Source organism: Danio aesculapii, chromosome 17 (assembly GCF_903798145.1).
Source record: "Danio aesculapii chromosome 17, fDanAes4.1, whole genome shotgun sequence".
NCBI classification, from domain to species: domain Eukaryota; kingdom Metazoa; phylum Chordata; class Actinopteri; order Cypriniformes; family Danionidae; genus Danio; species Danio aesculapii.
This window is the reverse complement of record NC_079451.1, coordinates 33899169-33924434: the sequence shown is the minus strand read 5'-3', so window position 1 is coordinate 33924434 and position 25266 is coordinate 33899169. Positions and strand designations below refer to the sequence as shown.

Genomic DNA, 25266 nt, shown 5'->3' with positions numbered 1-25266 from the left:
GGTGGTTATCCATCTTATTATCACTTTCTCTTTCAGTTTCTTTGTGTTTTCCGCCCTTAGACCACATGAGCCCTCTGTTTGTCCTCTTGTCCCTGTGACTGGAGTGATGGGGCAGTGGTTTGTGTGTTTGTCCACTAAAATGGAATGGCATGGGCAGGGCATTGCCTGTCCCCGTCCTCGTCTCTGTCACACCGGCATGGGCTGCCTGGGCTCCATGGAGGGGAGATAATTGGATTTGTTGTCACCTCCAGTTGCTGCCAGGAGCGGGCGTCTGCTCCGGTTAGCGATGAAGACATCATCGTGACAGGGACCCTGGGAGAGGATCAGCTGGTGTGGTGGGCACCACTATCCATGCTCTAAAAGTGCCATGTCCAAGCGGGCAGGCGTAGGCCAGCTGTTTCCCTGCCCGTGTGTCCTCAAGCCAGGCCAAAGACAGAGATCCAGATCCAGCGGAGATGAGGGGAGGGGATGGAGAAGATGACCTCTGGCCAGATAGCGCTAGATGTTATAGGGTTCGAGCTGTGCCATGTGCCCCTGTGGTTTTAGGCCCAGGCCAGGGAATCGTGCCACAGTAGACAAGCGTGGCGGACAACCAGGGATGGCACCTGCTTGGCGTGGGTGTGAGGTAATGATGGGCTCACAGGTGAACGGCCCCAGAGGTAATCAGTAATTAACTCGCAGCCACTCCATCACCACAGCTTTGGGTCTGAACCGAGAAGCTCTGCCATGTCCTACAGACATTAATGCCCTCCAAACACTTTCTGCACATGCTTGAATTTTTTTTTATGTAGTATTTTTTATACACCATCAGTTGTTTTGAATATGTTTTGCTTTTTTGTTTTATTGGAAGTCTATTTGCACTGTCCAGAAAGCAAAACACGTGTCTTCTGGTTTTATTTTTAAAGCTTCGGTCTTGCAGGATGGGGTAGAAATAATAAAAAAATAAATAAAATAAAAAACCTTTTCTACTTGTGTAAGAACTTTTGAAGAGACTTTTGAAAGATGGTCTCTGTTCTGACTTCAGTGAGTCAGTGGCTGCAGTGGAACGGGAAGGTGAATTGTATTTATATCTCGAAGTTCTGCTTCTGTCTGACTGACCTCCAGTCAGCAATTCACGCATGCTGTTTTCCATTTTCCTGTCGTCCAGTGCAAGCCTACGTGCCCATTCACTAAGCACGCGGGTAGCTGTCATTTAAACTCTGGCAGATCAGATGGAGATAGAGATACAGAGAGACATGTTTTGTGGTGTGTTCAGTGGTACAATAGTGTAGCTGTTTGCACTCAGTGTGTATGTGCCAATCGCACAGTAGTGGGCTTACAGCTGCATTCAGCTATATTCATGGTCAAGGCAAAATATAGGGAGGAAGTGTGTAAATTGAATAATCAGTTCATACTGCATTGGAGACAGTGCTGTATCATTACACCGGTTTACATTATGCATTTAAATGATTACAGAATAGTTCATAGTAATAATCATTCATTCTTCTTCAGCTTAGTCTCCATTTCAGAGTTCACCACAGCGGAATGAACCACCAACTATTCCGGCATATGTTTTAAGCAGCGGATGCCCTTTCAGCTGCAACCCAGTTCTGGGAAACACTCATACACACTCATTCACATATACACTCATACACTACGGCCAATTGAGTTTATTCAATTAATTTACAGTGCATGTCTTTGGACTGCGTGGGAAACCTAAGCACCCAGAAGAAACCCACGCAGACTCGAACCAGAGACCTTCTTGCTGTGAGGCCACAGTGTTAATCACTGAGCCACTGTGTTGCATAATAATATATTCAGCTAATATATCACATACTGTATGATACAAAAAAAGTTTTGTGAAAGATGTGAACTTTTTTTCTGCAAAAACGCATTCAAATGATCAAAGTTACAATAAATCTTGATTAAAGTAAAATTACAATCAAACAAGTAAATAAATGTTTTTCTTGTGAAAGCTTATTTCATCCAATAATCATGAAAATTAAGCAGCTTTTTTTTCATCCAATTAGGATGTTAGAACTATTTCTCATGTGATACTGAAGACTGGAGTTATGATCCAAAAAATGAAGCTTTTCCCATCATGTGAACAAACTACACCTTAAAATATGTTAAAATATGAAACAAGAGTAAATTCTAATTATATTAACAATTTTATTGTATTTTAAGTTTTTTTTAATGGTTTTGGTTTTAAAAATTGTAGAGCGTAATTTAGTTTAAGTTTAACAACTTTAGGACAGTAGCATCATGATACAACAAACACAGACAAATCATATACAAACAAACAATATTAAATAACACAATCCAGCATGTTTCATAATAACTTCAGAAATATAATAATACTACAAAAAAAACAAAAAAAACAATAAGGAATGACCCATACATTACAAATTTAAAAACTTGCTAAAATGTAAGGTTATAAACCTTATGGCCTCAGGAACAAAGGTGAATTTATATCTATTAGAAGAGCATTTAATGCTTCTGAACCTTCTTTCAAAGGTCATAGTGCAAAAAAAAAAAAAGGCTTCAGAGGATGGGAATCATCACCTATCACACTTTAAATGTTCCTTATCATTTGCTATTCATGTAATCAATGTTTTATATAAATCAGGGGTGCCCAAACCTTTTCTTATAAAGGGCCAAAATCCAAATATCATCAAATGCCGTAAGCCAAAGGTAAATATCAAACTATATTACATTAAAGTTGCCATGAGTAATTTTCTAATTTTTTTTATAATATTTCAAAATAAATAGAAAATATTACTTTAATTCGTATTAACTAATGCAGTATAATTTTTTAAATGATAAGTTACTGCAAGAAAAACAAACAATCCCATTTATAACACAGTGGAGTTCAATGATCAATACACCAGTCAAGCAGAATATGCCTTTGACTTGATTTGCTCACCAAAGTCTCTGGATTGTCGAGTGACAGTACGTACATTTTAACAAAATCTGATTAATTGACACCATTTAATTTAAATTAGCTTTTAACAATAAAACAGGGCTACATTAAATTTGAAATGACAATCTCGAAACTATCCCTATCATTCTCTCACTTCTCAGATGGGATGGAGGGCCAAATCAAAGCTTACCATGGGCCAACTTTGGCCCACGGGTCCTAGTTTGGTCATCTCTAATATAAAAATAAAAATATATAGTATAAACTATTTTAATGTAGTGATGTCATTGGCTCATGAACATTTCCTGCTTGTTCTCAAACTATTTCATTACTGAAACGAGGCAGTTCAATCATAACTTAATGTTTAAACAGCTATCATAATATTATTTATCAATATGTGGAACTTTCAGGATTCTCGGAAGCTATAGAAATTAAAAATGTAAAACAGGAAATACGTTAGGACCATTGTTATTGTTATCCCTCAAAATGTACGATCTATATCGTATGTGTTATTTTACTTAATTCATATTGACATGCAATAGTATTAATACATTATGAAAAACTTCAATTTTGATATTGTGTTATTATGTATATTTATTTACACAAGTTTATGTCATGTCGTATATGACACTTTGCACTTTGTAGGGCCCCTATGAAGGCAGCTAGTGTCTGTGAGGATGTGTGAGTAGCACAGGCATTCTGACTAGGATGTACGCTGCGATTCTGTTTTTGGAGCGCGACGGCATTCGTAATTGGGGGAAATGTGGATTCGGTGGGCCTAGACATCCTCATCCCCCAGGGATCAATTACAGAATGACTCATTCAGCTCGGTCTATTCAAATGAACACCTGAAGAGCGGGGACAGTGTGCTGTTTTAAAACTAGAGGTATTACGAGATAAACAGCCTCCCAGTAAAGACCTCATCAGCAGCAATTTGTATGCATTTACGCAGACAGTCGGGGTTTCGTCTCTTTCCACTGTTGTCTTACCTTCTTCCCCATGTTTCTAATCACAGCGGTAGAAAAAACTTCAAAAATAATGAAATAACCTTACACTTGTAGCGCACATACACAGGCGGTTAAAAGCGACTTTCTCTTTGACACATCCCCATTAATCAAAAGCCAGTCTAAAAGCAAGTTTAGCAGCCATCTTACTAACAAAAACTTGAGCGTTTTCTAATAAGGATGATCTGAAGTCTCAAGTGTTATTAATATCTGACTACGTATTTTAAATAAATTCGTTCCTGTAAATCTCTTCGTCTCTCTCTCTCAAGGTTTTTGGGCATTTGTACACAGTGAAGAGCTAGCAGTGTTTAAGTCCTTCAGACCTTGCGAAAGTAATGAATGCCAGAATGTTTCTAATCACTGAATCATTCATGCTGTATAATTTGCTGTAAATAGCCAAGGTGCACTCTTGATTTACAGCTTGCTCAAAGATCCTTGACACCACTTAGCGACTGAAAAACACTCCATATATACATTGAGGCTTAGTTTAGCACTTTGAAAGGAATTCGAGCCGTAACTTTTCATAACATCTCATCTTATCCGGTCACCCAGACCCGAAATTGCTGCACAGTGATTCCAAATGACAGAAAATGCTCAGTTTTTTCCATCTTTGATCTCAAGCACAGTCACCTCACGGTAAATAAAAACAAATCTTTTGAGAAACGGCTTCTCGGAAAAGGTTTCCGGGCACTGTGCTGTCGTCGCTTTAGCGGTTCCACCTGTAGTGACCTTGTCCCGCCATCTCTCTACTCTCGACACAGAGTGTGAGATGGATTGCTGTGACCGCTCGACTACCTTACAGATGGCGAAGTGCCGTCACCGGCACCTAATCTTCATAGCGTGCATCGAAATGACTCATTAAAATCAGCACAGGCAGGACCGGCAGAGAGGACGACCAAAGCTACACTGGCTAATGCGGCTCGCTCGGGTGCCACTGCCTGTTTTCTTCTTTCCTTCCTCCTCTTCTGTGTCTTGGTCCTTTTATTAAATTCCCTCTCTCTCCCTCTCCCTCTTTTTTTCTAATGTGGAATTTCAATGCTTCCTGCTTTGAATGATTGGATGTTATTGTCATAGTTGAGCGGAGGAAAATGCGTTTTGAATTAGAGGCAGTGTTTTATTTCTGTTTTATATTTAAATGCACTCCCTTTTATGCAGTTTGGCTTTTCTTGCAACAGTCCCCTTCAGATTTTGTAATGAAGTTGGGGTTTTAAAGACACTTAATATTTATTAATATCAATGTTCGATTACAACAGAACCTAAACTGAAATGAGCTAATTGTGTCTCAACCACCAACACTGCATGTTTTGGAGACCTCCTCTGTTTGCCACACCCATTACAGGTCTTAGTCTCTGCCAATGTGCTGATTATCTGAATCAGGTGTGTTTAGTTAAGGAGACACCGAAAATGGGCAGAGATGGTGATCCTCCAAGAACGTGGTTGAGATACACTGAACTAAATGATATATTGTCTGCTGCGGAGCTTTCTGTTGCTGAATCAAACATTTATTCATAGCTGACAAATGATGCAACATCAACACTGTTATTGAACTGAACTGAATCAATGTTGACTCAAGCTGAATAACAGAACTTTTACTTTCTGTAGAGCTGATTTATAACTGAACTGATCTCAGTTTATAAATTGAAGTGAAATTTGAAGTGACCTGGGCTTCTAATTTTAATCAAATTAGCTTTATAATAAGCTAATTGTGCAACGGGCGACACAGTGGCTCAGTGGTTAGCACTGTTGCCTCACAGCAATAAGGTCACTGGTTCGAGTCCCGGCTGGGCCAGTTGGCATTTCTGTGTGGAGTTTGCATGTTCTCCCCGTGTTGGCATGGGTTTCTTTCGGGTGCTTTGGTTTCCCCCGCAGTCCAAAGACATGCGCCATGAAGTAGGTGAATTGAATAAACTAAATTAGCCATAGTGTATGTGTGTGAATGTGTGTGTATGGATAGCGACCCCTGATGAGTAAAGGGACTAAGCCGAAGCAAAATGAATGAATGAATAATTGTGCAATGTCATTATTGTAATTGAACAGAAAAAGTTCTAGGTTCCTTGAGAGTCTGTAAACAAGAATAGGAAAATTCAATAGAAAAAATATACAATAAAAATTAAAAGTCTAAAGGTAAAGTCCTTTTACCATAAAGAAATTAAATCAAATAAGGAAATAATAAGCAGCAGATTCGGCACAGCATGAAATACACGCTCTAAAAAAATATGTATTGTTTCAACCCATTTTTGGGTAAACAAAACCAAACCTCTGGGTAAAATTTCAGAAAACATTTTTTATTTGAATGTATGTGTTTTTTATTTATTTATTTATTTTTTTACCAACATTTGGGTCAAAACAACTCAGCATTTTTAGTGTACTTTGCTTCTTACTAGCGTTAGTTAATCACATAATAGCAGTGAATGATTCTTTGATTTTCTTTTGTTGTGGTAAAATGATAGTGTCATATAATATCAGTGTCACTCAATTACTTAAATTATACTATAATTTATATTATATATAATTAATATATATATATATAAATAAATTAGCAATAACCTCCTAGGGCTTGAGTGTCCACATACAGTATCATCCTTCAACAGTTTTGCAGCAAATGAAATGTCCCAAACACTATTTTTACTGTCCAAAATGGCAAAAAAAAAAGAGAGTTTTTACTCTCTGATATTCAAAGCAAGTTCAAAAAAAAATTCTATGTTAAATATGCATAAAAAAAACCTCAGGAAAATGTGTTTTATGTAAATTCGCACCACCAGTCCAAATATATGGACATAATTTTTCTCTAAAAGTACATTGTATCAAAAGATAATACTTAGGTTTTTATTCTAATTAGGTTCTAATAAGCCCAAAATAGCAAAGAGAAATAAAAAATGCATGTAAAAAAACACCTTAGGCCTTAAGAGGATAAAAAAAATTACTGACAGTGAACGAGTCAAGAGGCGTCATTTTACTAGCATTGCCATTATAGCACAGTGGCGCTATTGCAAGCAGTAGGAACATTATTTGAGCAGACTTTATTTCTGCAAAGAGCATGTGCGGTTCATGCATAAAGAACTATACATGTACATTAACGGAATATCCACAGAGAGGAATATTGAGCAATTTTGAAATTTAACCAGAATACGCATGCAAGCTAGTAGACGGTGCTCCGCTACTCTTGTGCTTTTCATTGCCGCAGCAACGAACTGACCTTGAAATGAATGGGTTTCATTGTGCAGCGCTTTCTGCGTCTGATGTAAAAGCTGCCTCACACCTTGCAGTGACTATGGCTGGAGGGATGTTCAGTGTGCATCTATTCCCAACTCCTTATGTTCATTCAAGTTAAAACTGTTTGAGCAAGTTAGCCTACATTTGTCCGTGTTTCGCTTTTTGAATCGTGTTCATATGCATATCGAACACATTCGATAATCACCCAGCATTACAGAATTTGACTGTTGGTGGTGATAATGGAATGGTGACATAACATATGTGAACATAATGTGGCATGGTGTTTTCATAACCATTGAAATCTTATCAATTGACCGCATACATGGAACCTAGTTCTTAATGTTGTTGGTATCTTCAATTTTACAGTATAGATGTAGTGTAATACTATAATAATATAGTATGCTAAACAGTCAGACCTTGCAATTGTTCAAATGTAAAACTTGATGAAAAAGATGTTTAAATTTAAGTGTAACTAGAGGACAATACTCAGTAAAATTGTAAACTGAAATTGTCTGCACTATATTTGCCACAACAAACTCTAGGCTTTGTCTTCACTTTGAATTTGCAATTTCCAACACAATTTACTGATCTGAGATTCTCCTTAACATCCCTTCTCTGGATCAGTCTCTGGAGAGTAAGATGTTATAAACCAACAGCAGTCTAATATAAAAAAGAAAACAGCATTTGATCTAATAACTTCAGTACAGTAACTTAGTATTAATTATACTTCATTTATGTAAATGAATGTGTCTGCATGAAATAATTAAAGAATGCTATATATAGCTAAGTTATTATAAACAGTGCATTTTATGAAAAGAGTTTTTGTTTAATGTTAGGTCACAACAGTAACAGTCTGTGATTGTATTCACAGCTTAATATTATTCATATTAATGAAAAGTATTTTCTCCAAGAATATATTTAAAAAAAAGTTTAAATATCCAATTATGCAGAGTTTAGAACCAATAATATGAATGATCAAACATTCATTCCTTCAGCTGCAAGCAGTAGTTACATTAATTGAGCAGACTTTATTTCTGCAGTTAGCATGTGCGGTTCATGCATAGAGAACTATACAGTACATGTACATTAACGGAATATCCACAGAGAGGAATATTGAGCAGTTTTGAAATTTAACCATGATACACATGCAAGCTAGTAGACGGTGCTCCGCTACTCTTGTGCTTTTCATTGACGCAGCAAAGAACTGACCTTGAAATGAATGGGTTTCATTGTGCAGCGCTTTCTGCGTCTGATGTAAAAGCTGCCTCACACCTTGCAGTGACTATGGCTGGAGGGATTTTCAGTGTGCATCTATTCCCAACTCCTTATGTTCATTCAAGTTACAACAGTAACAGTCTGTGATTGTATTCACAGCTGAATATTATTCATATTAATGAAAAGTTTTTTCTCCAAGAATATATATTGTAGTTAGAAATGTTAGATATATGCTTAATTGGGCGTCACAGTGGCGCAGTGGGTAGCACGATAGCCTCACAACAAGTAGGTTGGCATTTCTGTGTTGAGTTTGCATGTGCTCCCCGTGTTCGCGTGGGTTACCTCCGGGTGCTACGGTTTCCCCCACAGTCCAAAGACATGCGGTATAGCTGAATTTAATTAGCTAAAATTGACCTTGGTGTATGTGTGTGAATACAAGAGTGTATGGGTGTTTCCCATTGTTGGGTTGCAGCTGGAAGGGCATCCGCTGTGTAAAACATATGCTGGATAAGTTGGTGGTTCATTCCGCTGTGGCGAGAACTGATGAATAAAGGCACTAAGCCGAAAAGAAAATGAATGAATGAATATGCTTAATTGATGTTTCCTGATTTTACTGAGATTTTCAGTGAAATCGTGTGAAATGTAGTCAACTAAAACGATTCTGATGACTAAAATTTTACTAAAACTAAATGCAATTTTAGAAACTTATTTTTCAATTGGTAGAGTTTTGGTCACTGTCGCCTCTGGCTTGCTTGATTTGTGGAAGCTGCTCTTCAGTGGATCATCTTTCAACAGTAATATTCATATCAAACTGAACTGAATCAGTTTTAATCTTACTAAAACTACACTAGCATTCTACCATTACTCAGCTGCCTGCCTGATACAGAATGCTGAATATGGCCTCATATTGCTTGCCTTTTTTTTTCATGTTCAGCAGTAAAGTGGCTTTGACACAATCTAGATTATAAGGCACTATAAAAATAAACACGGCGTGACTTGACATGTGACCCCTAATCAAAATGAGACATTTTTCTTTGATGCCAATCACTACACTATTGATCACTACAATATTCAGTAAAAATTATGTTTCGTTAAGATATTTAGTTTCCTTCAATAAATATATAAAAAAAACGTTCATTTTGATTAGTAATGTGCATTGGTAAGAACTTAATTTGACAACTTGAGCATTATTTTCAGTAGTTTTTTCATCCTCAGATTTCAGATTATATCTCAGCCAGCTTTGTCCTATATCTTCTACATCAAACTTATTTATTCAGCTTACAGATTATATAAATCTCAATTTCCAAAAAAAGTCTCTGTCTGTCTGTCTAATCTATATATATACATATACATATATACAAACACAGAATAGTATTTCATTTTAGCTTTTGGTTCTCATAACAGTACCTACAGATGAGGTGGGGATGAAGATAGTAAAGGTCCCATCTGATTGGTCAGATTTGGATAAACAACATATTCATGTAGCACACAACCATAAAACTATTTCAATCTAATCCTCCTCCCTGCGATGTGGATATTACATATACTATTATCGTGATGACGATCATTTCTCAATATATTGCGCAGCTCTAGTCTATTGTAAAAAGAGTTCTACACACAAAGGCCACTTGGCTTTTTTATTTTTGTGTCTACTCTCTGACAATCCCCTTCTCACATGTAGCGACAACAGTTGAAACCAACCATCACCCAAAACTGCCTCTTTCCAAGCGGGCGGATCGATGTCTGGCTCTCTTAGGCTGAACAAACACAAGAGTTTAGCGGGGAGGGAAGCCATCAGGTCAGATCTGCACGGCGAATAATCTCTCCTCAGCCACACGCAAGAACAAAGCCTATCTGGAGCTCATCGCTACTGTGATGATATTTAAATGTAAAGCTGAGGAGATCAATTAAATTAGCCGTGGCTTCAGCCAGCAGCTCTCCAGTCTGCCCCTGAGGTCACAGCGGTGTACTTTTCAGCTCTCGCTTCTGGTAATCGCTTCAAATCAAGCCTCTCTTAAGCACCGCGGCCCACCTTAATTACACGTATGAGGTGGAGATTTCACACCTCTGGTAAAGAGAAGATAAAGTCAAATTGATAATAAACGCCTGAAAGATACATTTTTGAATCAGCCGGGAGAGCAGAGCTGACTGCCGTCCTCCGTGGAGATATATATTCATACCATTCACTGTGTGTGTGTGTGTGTGTGTGTGTGTGTTTATGATGGAGCTGCTCAGCTTTAGTGCTCTAACTTTATTTTGACACATTCGACTGATACTCTTCCAATATGAGCGCGCTTATTATAATTATCAGATTGCGCATTCATTGTACTCCTCGTGAGTAATGTGAGGTAATTAACGAAAATATGCTGTTAAGCTAAATTGAATATTTTTAATATATGTTTATTTGTAGTTTCACATAAATGTACAAAAAAATACTTGATAATTTCAAGCTATCAGAGTTGGAATGAATTTATGGATCAAAATTTGATGGGTTTTTTTTTTGTTACGCAAGTAGGTTTGTGGCAGCGTATCAGGATTTATGTGTGCAAATGTGTTAGTTTAGTGGCAGAATGAAGTACTAGATCTGATTTATTGATTTTTAGTGGAAGATATTAATGAGCAAAATATTTGCATGCTTTTTTGGAGCATTATTATTATTATTATTTTTTACTTAGATTTAATTCGATGTAACAAACTTATTAGAATAATTAAATAGGGAATAATTAAATAATTAACACTAATAGCTCAACCTTGATTTGCAACAACAGTCTATTAAAAAGTCATATTTCAAGTCTAATTTAAAGTATTATATTTAGGAAATTAAATCATATAAACATAAATAACTTAGATTAATAAATAAAGGTATTATTATTATTATTATTATTATTATTATTACAAGTATTATTATTAAAAGTATTATTATTATTATTATTAATATTATTATTATTATTATTAATATTATTAATATCATCATTATCATTGTTATTATTATTTATTTTATCATTATTATTATTATTATTATTATTATTATTATTATTATTATTATTATTTAATATTATTATCGTTGTTATTATTATTTTTTATTTTATCATTATTATTATTGTTATTATTATTTTTATTATCATTGTTATTATTATTTATTTTATTATTATTTTTATTATCATTTTTATTATTATTTATTTTGTCATTATTATTATTATTATTATTATTATTATCATTGCTATTATTATTTATTTTAATATTATAATTATTAATATTATTATTATTATTTTCATCATCATCATCATCATCATCATCATTATTGTTATTATTATTATTATTATTATTATTATTATTATTATTATTATTATTATTATTATTATGTTCCATAAACGTGGTCCTGTCTTTCAAGTATATATATCTGAGACAAATGTTCTCCCTGTACTCTTTTACCTAACAGTAAGCATCCATCATCTTCCAGGCTGAAGTTTACAGATCCATTTAGTGTACAACAGTGACATCTACCTTCAGAGATGAGAAACAGCTTAACATAACACAGGACAATGGAGAGCACACTTTTCATGCAGGTCATAGAGTGTGTGTGTGTCTCTGTGTGTGTGTGAGAAAGGGAGAAAGAGAGAGATAGAGCGAGCGAGTGAGCGAGAGAGAATATGTTGGTAATTATAGCTATTTATGTTAAGAGAAAAGACCTAGTCAGATGGCGAAGTGCATTCATTAACATTTACTTAGCGGTGAAGTCATTATCCTCTTTCCCACTAACAGAGAAGGGGAGAAAAAAAAGAAAAATATTAATGTGCCGACACAATGACAAATACGAAATCCAGGACGCACTTAAATAGGATGTAAGGTAAGTGTAAAAATGCAGTTTGACTGTTGGAGGGAGAAATAAATGCGTTTGCTGCTGCGCTCGTGACTAATTCTCATTGTCATCGTGGTAAACAAAGAAATGATGCAAGAAAGTCTGATTGTTTCCAAGATTCTTTCAGTTACAAAATGTATTGGTTGATTGTGTTGTCTGAAATAATTATTTATTATCAAAAATTAAGCTATATTTAAGAGCTCTGTTTTGTTTTACTAATGCATTACTTTTCCATTTGAAAATATATGCGTATATGCAAAAAAAATGCATTTAAAATGTAAAATAGTATCTTTGAATTAAAAAAAATAAAAGACTTCAATTGTATTGCAGGAATTAAAAATAATATACAATACAAGCAGTTTTTTTTACTGGCATCTCAAATGCTGAGTAATTTACATATATTAGCATATAAAGTAATTGGCACAGATGCCAAGAAAACACTGGAAAACAGATTAATTGTCATCCACCAGCCACAGTGACATTGTTAAAAATGAGATGCTTTTAAGAAGCCAATTATCAGAGAGTTTCCAAAGTAACCCTTTTTTCATCACTGAATATCAACTTAAAGCCAGCTTCATACAAATATGCAATGATTACGTATCCAATCCCAAAAGTCCCTTCATATGCATGCACACAAACACTTTCAAACTGCATATATATCATTATTTAATACGTCAAATATAGTTTTAAGATAAGTTTTAATAAGCTTACAGGGTGTTATATAAGATGTATCGATCTTAACATGCTAGATAAGTTACAAAATAAACAAATTTGCATGATTTATTCTAAAATATAAACTCATTTGAATATTTTTGTTTACATTATGCTTAATTATTTGTTACATTATTTTTGTTTATAAAATTAAAGCCAGCTTTATACAAATATGCAATGATTACGTATCCAATTCCAAAAGTCCCTTCATATACATGCACACAAACTCTTTCAAACTGCATTTTTTCAACACATTTCTAATCATAATAGTTGTAATAACTCATCTCTAATAACTGATTTGTTTTATCTTTGGCATGATGACAGTAAATAATATTTTACTAGATATTTTCAAGACACTTCTATACAGCTTAACGTGACATTTAAAGGCTTAACTATGTTAATTAGGTTAACTAGGCAGGATAGGGTAATTAGGCAAGTTATTGTATTACGATGGTTTGTTCTGTAGACTATCGAAAAAATATATGTAGCTTAAAGAGGCTAATAATTTTGACCTTAAAATGGTTTTTAAAAAAATAAAAACTGCTTTTATTCTAGCCAAAATAAAACAAATAAGACTTTCTCCAGAAGAAGAAATATAATCAGACACACTGTGAAAATTTCCTTAATCTGTTAAACATCATTTGGAAAATATTTAAAAAAGTAAAAAAAATTCAAAGGGGGGCTAATAATTCTGACTTCAACTGTATATATCATTATTAAATGTCAAATATAGTTTTAAGATAAGTTTTAATAAGCCTACAGGGTGTTATATAAGATATATCCCTCTTTATACTGTATAGATAAGTTGCAAAATGAATAAATTTGCATGATTCATTATAAAATGTAAACTTATTTGAATATTTTTGTTTACATTATGCTTAATTATATTACATTATTTTTGTTTATCAAATTAAAGACAGATTCCTACAAATATTCAATGATTACGTATCCAATCCCAAAAGTCCTTTCAAATGCATGCACACAAACACTTTCAAACCTCATAAATATCATTCTTAAATGTCAAATATAGTTTAAGATCAGTTTTTAACAAGCTTACAGGGTGTTATAGAAGATATATCCATCTTTATACTGTAGGTAAGTTGCAAAATGAATAAATTTGCATGATTCATTATAAAATATTAACTTATTTGAATAGTTTTGCTTACATTGTGCTTAATTATTTGTTACATTATTTTTGTTTATCAAATTAAAGCCAGCTTTATACAAATATGCACTAATTACATATCCAATTCCAAAAGTCACTTCAAATGCATGCACACAAATATATATATTATTATTTAATGTCAAATATAGTTTTAAAATAAGTTTTTAATAAACTTTCAGGGTGTTATATAAGATATATCCATCTTTACACTGTAGGTACGTTACAAAATAAACACATTCCATATAATCTTTCAAATTGCATGATTTATTATAAAATATAAACTTAATTAAAAAAAAATTGTTTACATTATGCTTAATTATTTGTAACATTATTTTTATTTATTAAATTAAAGCCAGTTTCATGCAAATATGCAATAATTACGTATCCAATCCCTAAAGTCCCTTCATATGCATGCACACAAACACTTTCAAACTGCACATATATCATTATTTAGTTTGTCAAATATAGTTTTAAGATAGGTTTTTAATAAACTTTCAGGGTGTTATATATAGATATATCGATCTTAATACACTAGGTAAGTTACAAAATAAACATATTCCATATAATCTCTCAATTCGCATGATCGATGGATGATGTTTACCTTATACTTCATTTTTTAACATTATTTTTGTTTATCAAATTAAAGCCAGCTTTATACGACTACGCAATAAAACCCTATCCATTTGCAAAAGTCCTATGCACACAAACACTATCCAGCTGCATACATCTAAAATAGTCAAATATCATTTTTCAACAGTTATGCATACTTCAATTGTGCTATGTAAGGTCATTTAGAATAATCGTATGCCTTTTAATAATAAAGCAAAGCATTTAATGCAAACTAGAGGTTTACAGATTCATATTTATGTATTGCAGCAGATCATAAGAGAATGTGTTTCCGTCAGGGTTGAAGTATATTCATGTGTTTAGGTCTCAAATGTGTCACCTGCCCTGTATGGAGGAGTGTTTGAGGCATATGGGCACAGTTTTTCTCTTACACACACGCACACACAAACTCTCGCTGGTAATAGATTCTGCTATGGTTTGCTGGAGCTCTAGTTTTATCCCCTGTAATAATTGGATAGTGCCTCCATTTATAAGGCTGTCCAAGGGAATGCAGAGTGAACAAATGAGCTAGTTTAGTTGCCAAGACCACTGCTTGGGGAGAAGGGCTTAAATGACTCCCATTTTCACAGCCATTGTGCAATGGCTACCTTAAATAATATTGAGATTACACAAGGGAAGGGAAGACACGCTGAGGATCTATTGTGCAGATAAAAGGAAAATGGAAATTAAAAGGTTTTTGGGGGGAAATGGAAATGAATGATTGTATAGCTGGACAATGAAACAACATAGTGTCTAAATTGAAGATGTACTCATAGATATTGATATGTTAATCCATCTTTGATATGATTGATATATAATTATTTATTTACATCTTGCTTAAATGTATGCAGTAATCTGATACACATGCAATAGATTTATTTATTTTTGATTTAATTCTGCCACAACATATTTTATTTTGTTATTTTCATTATAGAAGAGAAATACAAAATTGAAATATATTCTCTTATTAATTTTTAGGAATAAGAGAATATATTTTAATTTTGTGTTTATGATAAAATGTGTATAGTATGCAATTTTTAGTGGAAATATATATATTTTTAATTGTTTATTTTCTTAGATTTATTTCTAAATAATGAAATGCATTTCGAGACAAATGGAAAAATATAAAAACATATAAAATAATACAAATTACAAATATTTATTAAAAAATAAGTGAAGTTTTATAAACTAATTTAGAGAAGAGAACGTGATATGATTGAGCACGGCTGGATTCTCATCCGTAATCAGTAATAATTCAATCAGATTGATCCAAGCTTACAATAAATAGACCCATTTTACCCTACTGCCTTATCTTCATTTTGAAAGAATCCCCCCTTCCACCCCATCTCCTCCTTTTGCTCCCTTTTCTAAGGTCTCGAGACCTATACCTGATCTCGGACCCTCTTTACATGCTTATAGACCAGGCGAGAGCCTTATCTTCAAGCTCAGGGTTCTCTCCCGAAACAACATGACAAATCTGCTATTCATGCCAAGCATATCTAAGTGTGAACTCTTGAAATATATATAAAAAATATAAAAATTACAACATTTAGGGAAAATTCATATATTATCATATAATGTTTTGTTTAAATTTTTTTTGCATTAATTTTGTTTGATTTTAGTTCTTAAAGTTAATTATAACCCTTTTTAAAACCAAATACTGTAGGTATTTAAAGTGCTTTCAAATACTTTGTCATATGATTTATCATAATTTTTTATTTAACATGAATTTGACTACTATTTTAATAATATTTTAAGGTCATAATCAGGCCCACATGGAATCTGGGCTTTCTGCAGATTTCTGCAGATTTTCAGCCCATCATTGAGCTATGTATATACTTGTGTAAATGTGTGTAAATTTATATTCAGTTTTTAATTTCAATTCAGTAATTTTATTGTGATATAATAATACACTGTAAAAACCTAAAAGTTAAGGTAACTCAAACCATTTAAGTGCAAAAACTAATTCTAATGAGTACTGTGAACTTAATCTTTTTGAGTAAACGAAGCAATTTGAGTACTGTAAAACTCAATAAATGAAGAGAACTCAAACCAACTGAGTACTGTAAAAACCAATAAGTTAAGGCAACTCAAACCATTTGAGGAAACCGATTGCTACAAACAATTTAAGTTAAAAAGCTAATCCATATGAGTACTGTGAACTTACTCCATTTAAGTAATGAACTCATTAGCTTCAACACTGAGTTCAAAACTATTCAAATGAGTAGAATTAACTTTCAGTCAGTTTTGAGTTAACTACACTCAGTTCATTTGATAAAGTTAACTGTTGGATTTTACAGTGCAGTAATATTAAAATATTCATATGATTTATTTACAATACAATTTGTAAAGTCATATTTTCTCTTTTAGTAGATATATTATCTAATTGGATTTGCATTGTAAACATTAAATAGAAGTTAAAAATGTATTATTTTCTATTTCATATATTAAGTTATTAGTTCTGATACTCCTAAAATCATTCCGCATAAATCTCCGCAGAAATAGCAAAAAATGCCTGCAGATTCTGTCTGGCCCAGTCACATGACATACAGTAAATACATGCACCACAATCAGCAGAAACTCAGTTTGAGCTAGCTCTATCATGTCACACCGCAGGATGACCTGTTTATTTTAAGACCCCGTCAAATAGTAGAAGTGTAAATCTGTTTACACTCTCAGAGACGTCCAACCTCGGCCAGATTCCCCAAACCTCTCAGACTCAGCTGGTCTGAGAAAGCCTGCTCTCCTTGGCCCTTCATTCTCAGCCTTATTTGTATTGGTTAATGACTTTATAATTCCTGGCCAGCGGGAACCTGCTTTTATCTCTATTAGTTTAGTAGCCAGGCAAACAAAGGGAGTCTGGGGCTGGTGGCACCGTGCCAGCAGGAGCCGCCACCATAAAGGCTCTTGTCCATCTGTGTCGCCTTCAACGCAGCGTCACTCCTCCTCTTTTCCTTTCCTTCTCTCCACAGAAACTTCTGGTTCATATTCCTCGTATTGATCTCGGCGATGGCCAATGAAGTGTGAAAGAGACTTCTGTTTTTCCCGGAATGAGAAAATGACAGCTCGCTCAGCGCTGACATGTGTATATATAGAGAAAAAAAAGCACTTGATCGCAAACATCCCAGGGTGACGTTTCAAAAACGAGTCTCCGAATGTGACCGAAATTCATTCGCATTGTCAGGCCGGGGATGCGATATGTTGATTAGGGCTGAAATGAACCGTTTACCTCCCATTTTTTGGGATGTTTTTCATCTCTTTGAGGGTCATTTCATATGCTCGGAATATCATTTGGACTCAAGCGGGCGTTAATTTGACATTTGTAATGCGTGCACGATGTTCCATGAATGCATTCATAAGGCCTGAATCTTGCAAACTTTTTTGGCGAGGCCTCTTTATTTTGCTTTCCGTCTCTCTCTTTTCCCCCCTCTGTATCGTGTCAGAAAGACTGCATCCTTCTCTCATCTGAGATGCTGGTCAGATCAGGGGGCCCTTCATTGTATATTTTACCTTGGAGTTGTTTTGATCTCGCTGAAGACAGGGAGCAGCTTTTTTTTTCATTTCCCTTTCTCGTTTTTTTTTTTTTATTCCTTCGGCAGCCCGTGTGTCTTTTGCATGCATTGTCTTTGAACAATGCTCTGTTTGAACAGTGCGCTCGCAACTCAGGATACAGGCGCGCTCGACGGATCAACTTTTATCACCTGCTTTTCCCAGTGATTCTATTAACGCTTCTGTTTCATTAAAAAAAGGGGGACGCGGCCAACAGACAGGCGCACCGGCGAAGAGACAGACAAGAGTGACTTCAAACAAAGTCAGTCGCGAGATTGCCACTGCGCACAGACAGCCCTTCATTCAGGGGGACTGACAAAGCAGGGCCGGATGCTTGTGTGTGTGTGTGTGTGTGTACCTGTGAGGTGCTAAATCATTAATTAGAAGGAAGCCACTTCTGCCTTGCTAATGCACTGTTGCTAATCCATGAGCATTGAAACATATGGTCCCACAAACAAGCTAGTCCAACAGGCTGAGTGGGTCAACAGTTATGTTTACTCGCCGAGGTCGCTATACATTCAAGCACACAGATAATCAGATTAAAATAAAAGAACAAACGAGAGATTGAGATAATTAGATGAGAATCCCATTCTAGAGTGATTTTATATTTGTGACTGGAAAACAAGTGCGAGCGATTATTTCAATATTAATGTTGTTGTAAGTAAAATTTCAATGTTGAATTCATTTTTTTACAAACTTTCAAATTTTTATGGATTTCTCAACTTTTTTATAAAGGATTTTTTGAAACTAAAAAGATTGATATGATAATTCTTATTAGTATGAAAAAGTTACAGTTGAAGTCAGAATTATTAGCCCCCCTGAATTATTAGCCCACGTTTATTTTTTTCCCCAATTTCTGTTTAACGGAGAGATTTTTTTCAACACATTTCTGAACATAATATTTTTAATAACTCATTTCTAATAACTGATTTATTTTATCTTTGCCATGATGACAGTAAATAATATTCGACTAGATATTTTTCCAAGACACTTCTATACAGCTTAAAGTGACATTTAAAGGCGCAACTAGGTTAATTAGGTTAACTAGGCAGGATAGGGTAATTAGGCAAGTTATTGTATAACGATGGTTTGTTCTGTAGACTTTTGAAATAAAAATAGCTTAAAGGGGCTAAAAATTTTAAGATTAAAATGTTTATAAAGAATTAAAAACTGCTTTTATTCTAGCCAAAATAAAACAAATAAGACTTTCTCCAGAAGAAAATATATTATCAGACATACTGTGAAAATTTCCTTGCTCAGTTAAACATCATTTGGGAAATGTTTAAAAAAAGAAACAATAATTCCAAGGGGAGCTTATAATTCTGACTTCAACTGTATTATTATGAAATTACTGGAAATGAAAATTCTTCTAATTAAATAACAATGAAATAAACATTTTTTATGATGGACTTGATCCAAAACACATGGACAAGAATGAAACAATATAAGTAAAGTTTTACAAACTAATTTCGAAAGGAGCACAAGATCGCAGCTGGTCTCTCATCTGTAATCACCAATAATACAATTAGATTGATTCAAGCCTACAATAAATAGACAGATTTCGCACTTATCTTTGTTTTGGAAGAATCACTCCTTCCACCCCATCTCCTCCTTTTCCTCCCTTTACAAGGGGGAGCTCTTGAGACCTACCTGATCTCTGACCCCCTTATATGCTTATTGACCAGGCGTCAATTATCTCCAAACTCAGGGTTCTCTCCCGGGACAACCTGCTAATAGTGTCAAGCAATATCTAAGTGCAAACCCTTTAATTGCTATGAATATTCTGAAAAGTAGCTAAAGTAAATAAATAAGTTGTGGAAAATGTTTAAGGCATTTTTAATGAAACTTTCATTTAAATTAGAATGTACATTTTAATCCACCCTTATAATGCAAGTCAACTGTTTCCAATACTGTAATTTATGTGGTATATACAATACCAGTAAGTTTCTGAACTATGGAAAATTTTATCATAATGGATTATTAGAAACCAAAGAGATTACTGATTATTGAAGTGTAATATCTATTGAAATTTTACTTTTTCAGTTTTTTTTAATGCTGAATTGGAAATTAATCTGAAACTGGGACAAATATGAAATAAAACCTATAAACACGTTTTTTGAAAAGTAGCCAAAATAAATCAAGAAGGCATGTCAAAGTTTCTGATTTAAAATTCAAATCCACCCTTAAAGAAACACTTAATAATTGCTCAAAAGTGTAAATGCTGTATCTGATAGGAAACCTGTTCACGTGTGTTGTTGTTGTGAGCCGGCAGTGAGTCTGCTGCAGGCAGCGGCGCTGAACTCTGACTCTGGCACAGGAAGTGAAGTCAGCAGCCGTGTAGCTGCTGCTCCAGAAGGCGATGGCTGTGCTCGCGGCGGGGCTCTTCCTCCCTGCAGCAAGGTTGGCACGGTGCGGAGGTGCTGGTGGCGCGGTGCTGGTTCTGGCGCTCTTGGCTGCTGCGAGCAGTGCGTGCCCTCTGTCATTCATGGGGAGTGGCTCTGTCCAACTGTCACTTCCTGACAGGCTGATAATCAATCTCTTTATTAACTGCTCTGCTGCAGACGGGCCGCCCGGTAGGGAGGGTGGGCAGCCTGTACCGTATACCGCAGCACTGGGCTCCGCTGGGGTCGGAAAGGTTGGCACCGTGAGGTGGCACCACTTCCAGGCAGGGCCCATCCTCGTCACTGTTAGGAATCACACCAGAACGTGCCCGGTCATAATTTATGAAGAGGAAAGGGGCAGGAACATCAGTGACATTTCACAAAAGGTTCATTGGTAATAGAGATGAGTAGAGATCTCATCACATAGTTTTTAAACCAAGCTGCTTTCTAATGGTCTGTGCCATAGACTTAAAAAACACATCACTGCCCCATCCAAACTCATGCAGAACCAAACATAAACCTAAAATCATGACACCACAGTCCACTTTTTAAGGATCATTCTTTCATTATCTTTTCGGCTTAGTGCCTTTATTAACCTGGGTCGCCACAGAGGAATAAATCGCCAACTTATCCAGCATATGTTTTACACAGCGGATGACCTTCCAGCTGCAACCCATCACTGGGAAACACCCATACACTCCCATTCACACACATACACTACGAACAGTTTAGCTTACCCAATTCAGTATAGTGCATGTCTTTGGATTTATGGGGGAAACCGGAGCACCCAGAGGAAACCTACATGAACACGGGGAGAACATGCAAACTCCATACAGAAATGCCAACTGACCCAGCCACGTGTCGAACCAGCGACCTTCTTGCTCTGAGGTGATTTTGCTACCCACTGCGCCAACGTGCTGCCCTTTTAAAGGATTTATTCATTCATTTATTCATTCATTTTTTTTCGGCTTAGTCCCTTTATTAATCTGGGGTGCCACAGCGAAATTAACCGGCTTATTCAACCGGTTTAACTTATTCAGCATATGTTTTACGCAGCGGATGCCCTTCCAGCTGCAACCCATCTCTGGGAAACATCCATCAGCACTCATTGACACTCATACACTACGGACAATTAGGCCTTCCCAATTCACCTGTACCGCATGTCTTTGGACTGTGGGGGAAACCGGAGCTCCCGGTGGAAACCCACGCGAACGCGGGGAGAACATGCAGACTCAGACTCACACAACTGACCCAGCCAAGGCTTGAACCAGTGACCTTCTTGCTGTGAGGCGACAGCACTGCCTACTGCGCAACCGCGTCGTCGTTCCTTTTAAAGGATCATATACAGATTTTGCTAGAAAAACGCTGCATACATCAATGTGAGAAGAACTACCTAAGAAACAATTTTACTGGAAAGAGATGGTCTGTGCCATAGACTTAATAAAGATGGACAATACATGTCTGTTTTTTTTTCACTGTAGATAAAATGAAGCCGACGTGTCCTGGGTATGGTCACTGGCATCTTGCACTGATAACAAGAGTTTGCACTGTAGTAATTATAAGCTAAAGGTATAGACTTAAGACAATAATGTTGCCAAACACACAAAAATCTCATATACATGACATCCCTAACACGTACTATGGTTGCACATGATGTACAGTTTTCACAGATTCTCATTTCAGGCATTTACACAGATGCTACAATGCAAGGGTTTTCAAAAACTTCCATACTGAAACCAGTTAAGAAAAAAATTACAAGTTTTCAGTCCCTAAAACACTATTGTTGTGTAAAGAAACAGGCAAAACGCACAACTTTCACACTTTTGGCGGAAAACAATGTTGTGTCAATGCCCCTAATTTAGTTGACCTGTATGCCAATGTCACACACTACATTACTTGAAAAAAATAACAAACAATACAGATACTAGTCTTCCAGACTGAAGTCATGCCATGTACATCAGCAGCATCTTGCTAGACAGCCCCCATCCAAATGCAGAACCAATTGTAAACCTAAAATCCTGACACCACAATCCACTTTTTAAGGATCAAATACTGTCAAATTTTGCTAAAAGAAAATGCTGCATACATCAATGTGATAAGAACTACATAAGAAACCATTTTAATGGAAAGAGATGGTCTGTACCATAGACTTGGACAACATATGTGTTTTTTTTATCCACTGTAGAAAAATGAAGCCGACATGTCCTGGGTATGGTCACTGGCATCTTGCACAGATAACAAGAGTTTGCACTGTAGTAATCATAAGCTGAAGGTATAGACTTAAGACAATAATGTTGCCAAACACACAAAAATCGCATATACAGTACATGACATCCTTAACATGTTCTATGCATGCACATGATGTATAGTTTTCACAGATTCACATTTCAGGCATTTACACAGATGCTACAAGGCAAATGTTTTCAAAAACTTTCACTTTGAAACCAATTTAGAAAAATAAATAATTTCAGTCCCTAAAACACCATTGTTTTATAAAGAAAGAGGCAAAACGCACAAGTTTCACATTATTGGCAGAAAGCAATGTTGTGTCAATGGCCCTTATTTTTCATTACTTGAAAAATAAAACAAACAATACAGATACTAGAGCGAAAGCATGCCATGTACCTCGGCAGCATCTTGCTAGACAGCCCCATCCAAACTCATGCAGAACCAATTGTAAACCTAAAATCATGACATCACAGTCCACTTTTTAATGATCAAACAATGTAAAATAACAAATAAGAGCAAGTTTTGCTAGAAAGAATGCTGCATACTTTAATGTGATTAGAACTACATAAGAAACCATTTTAAGATGGGGAATGAAGTGTACATGTACTGCAGCCAATCACAAGCAGGCTACTGAAATGTCTTGATTTTTATGTGGCCAGTGCAGAAAAATTGTGACCAGCTTAAACGGGACTCAAAATTGCACTTGACTCAAAACTTTTCCCTTTAAAAGAAACTCCTGATTGCTCAAATTCCTGGATTTGGCTCATAAAGATTTTGCCGAGCTCTGGTAAATGTGACGAAACCTGAAGTCACACAAGACAGCTATGATTCGCTTCCAATGTTTGCTAGCTCGTCGCCACCAGATTGTACATGCCTATGTGAGCAAGGATTGCTTTTTTACTCTCGATTATCGCTCACACGTCAATTCCACATGAGCTAATGGAAAAGTCATGTCGGACTGATGAAGAAACAGTGGCGTATCACATTAAATATGAATAAGCTACAACTCTATCACTTTCTGTTGTTCTTAGGACGACTTCCTGATGGAAACGCAGAAGACTCTGCTGAGCAGGATCTCCGATCTGTGCGCAGCAAACGCGACGGCTGCCAAGGGCACGAATCTCCAGCCTGCTCCTCCAGACCCACCGGACTGCACAGAGACCACCGATGCGCTTCCCACCTATAGTCTAGAAGACGTATAAGCATAATAATTCTACAGCAAATAACGATAACCATAAAACTCCAAATCCCGGTAATAAAGCCGAAGCTTTTCTCCCTAATGAAACAGTGGCCCTCCTGCTGTTTCCTGCCTAATGTTCCCGCCGAGGCTTCCTCCACTTTCCATAAAGCAATTTTGCAAGCCCACTCCCAACGTGAATCATCTGGAAAGGAAGAGAAGCCTCTCCCTCCATCTCTCCTCGTGTCCCCGGAGGGTGACGCTGACTAAATCTGTGTTGATACAGAGGTGTGCTCTAAATCCTGTTTGCTCGGGCTCCATCTCCCCTAATATTCACACTCGTGTATGAGGCCCCTTCCCTGCCTGCGTCTGCTAATGTGGCGTATCGTCGTCTGGATGACAAGAAGACATCGGCGAGCGCCTCAAACTCCCTCACACGTATCGTTTACTGCCGGCACGGAGAATCACAATGTGTGGGAAGAAGAACATATGTTAAATTTAAGAAGCTGGGATTTACCTCTGCACGGGTCTTAGTTTACACGCGCTACTCGCCGCTAGCCGGCAACAAAGGACAGATCGCCGTTACAGTGCGGATGCAATTGAAAAGGTGTTACATCTAAAAATATAGGTGGAACTCGCACCATCTGCCGTTTGTCTTTAAATTTAATGCAATTAAGAGTATGTTTGGGAAATGAAAAACAACATTTCTGAAATGCAATAAATGAGTTTGACGAGTTTGAGTTGGTAGATTTGATTTGAATCTCCGTCAACTTTTCCGAGCTCTGTTTAAAAATAGACTAGCGTGATTTTTTTTCTTAAATTATTAGATTCAATTTCCACAACATGTGCCATTAATTTATTACCAATTATTGGTGTTTACCTGATAATTCTTCAAAAGGAAAAACTTAAAATGCAGCTGCACGAAAGACATCTGTTTCTAAAATAAGACAAATGGTTCCACGCGCATAGCATATCAAAAACTACAGTACTGGCACTCCGAGATTTGACTGCCTTTCTTGGCAAATCCCAAATTACTCAAAGATTTGGTGATTGACAGCTGAGGGGGGATAACTGTATTTAGCCAGGGACCATGTTTCCTCGTCTGGCGTGATTTGGGTCTCATGGAGGATCGGCCCCCCTGGTGGTTGCCCCCCTCCTCCTCTCTGCACGGGGCAGGGGCAGATTGACAGAACAGCATGGGGGCAAGCGCCACTGTGCCAACAGCCCCCCCCCCAACCAACGCTCTACCTGATGTTTT

The 25266-nt window shown here is 36.1% G+C and overlaps 1 protein-coding gene across 1 annotated transcript in view; it reads left to right on the top strand.

The window, feature by feature from the left end:
* si:dkey-288a3.2 (protein phosphatase 1 regulatory subunit 37) overlaps positions 1–24397 on the top strand; it is a 77971-nt gene extending 53574 nt beyond the window's left edge. The window contains exon 12 of the mRNA XM_056477287.1: positions 23863–24397. Within this exon, the coding sequence (XP_056333262.1) occupies positions 23863–24033 (171 nt within the window). The 3' untranslated portion in view covers positions 24034–24397. The remainder of the gene's footprint in view (positions 1–23862) is intronic.
* The last annotated feature ends 869 nt before the right edge of the window (positions 24398–25266 follow it).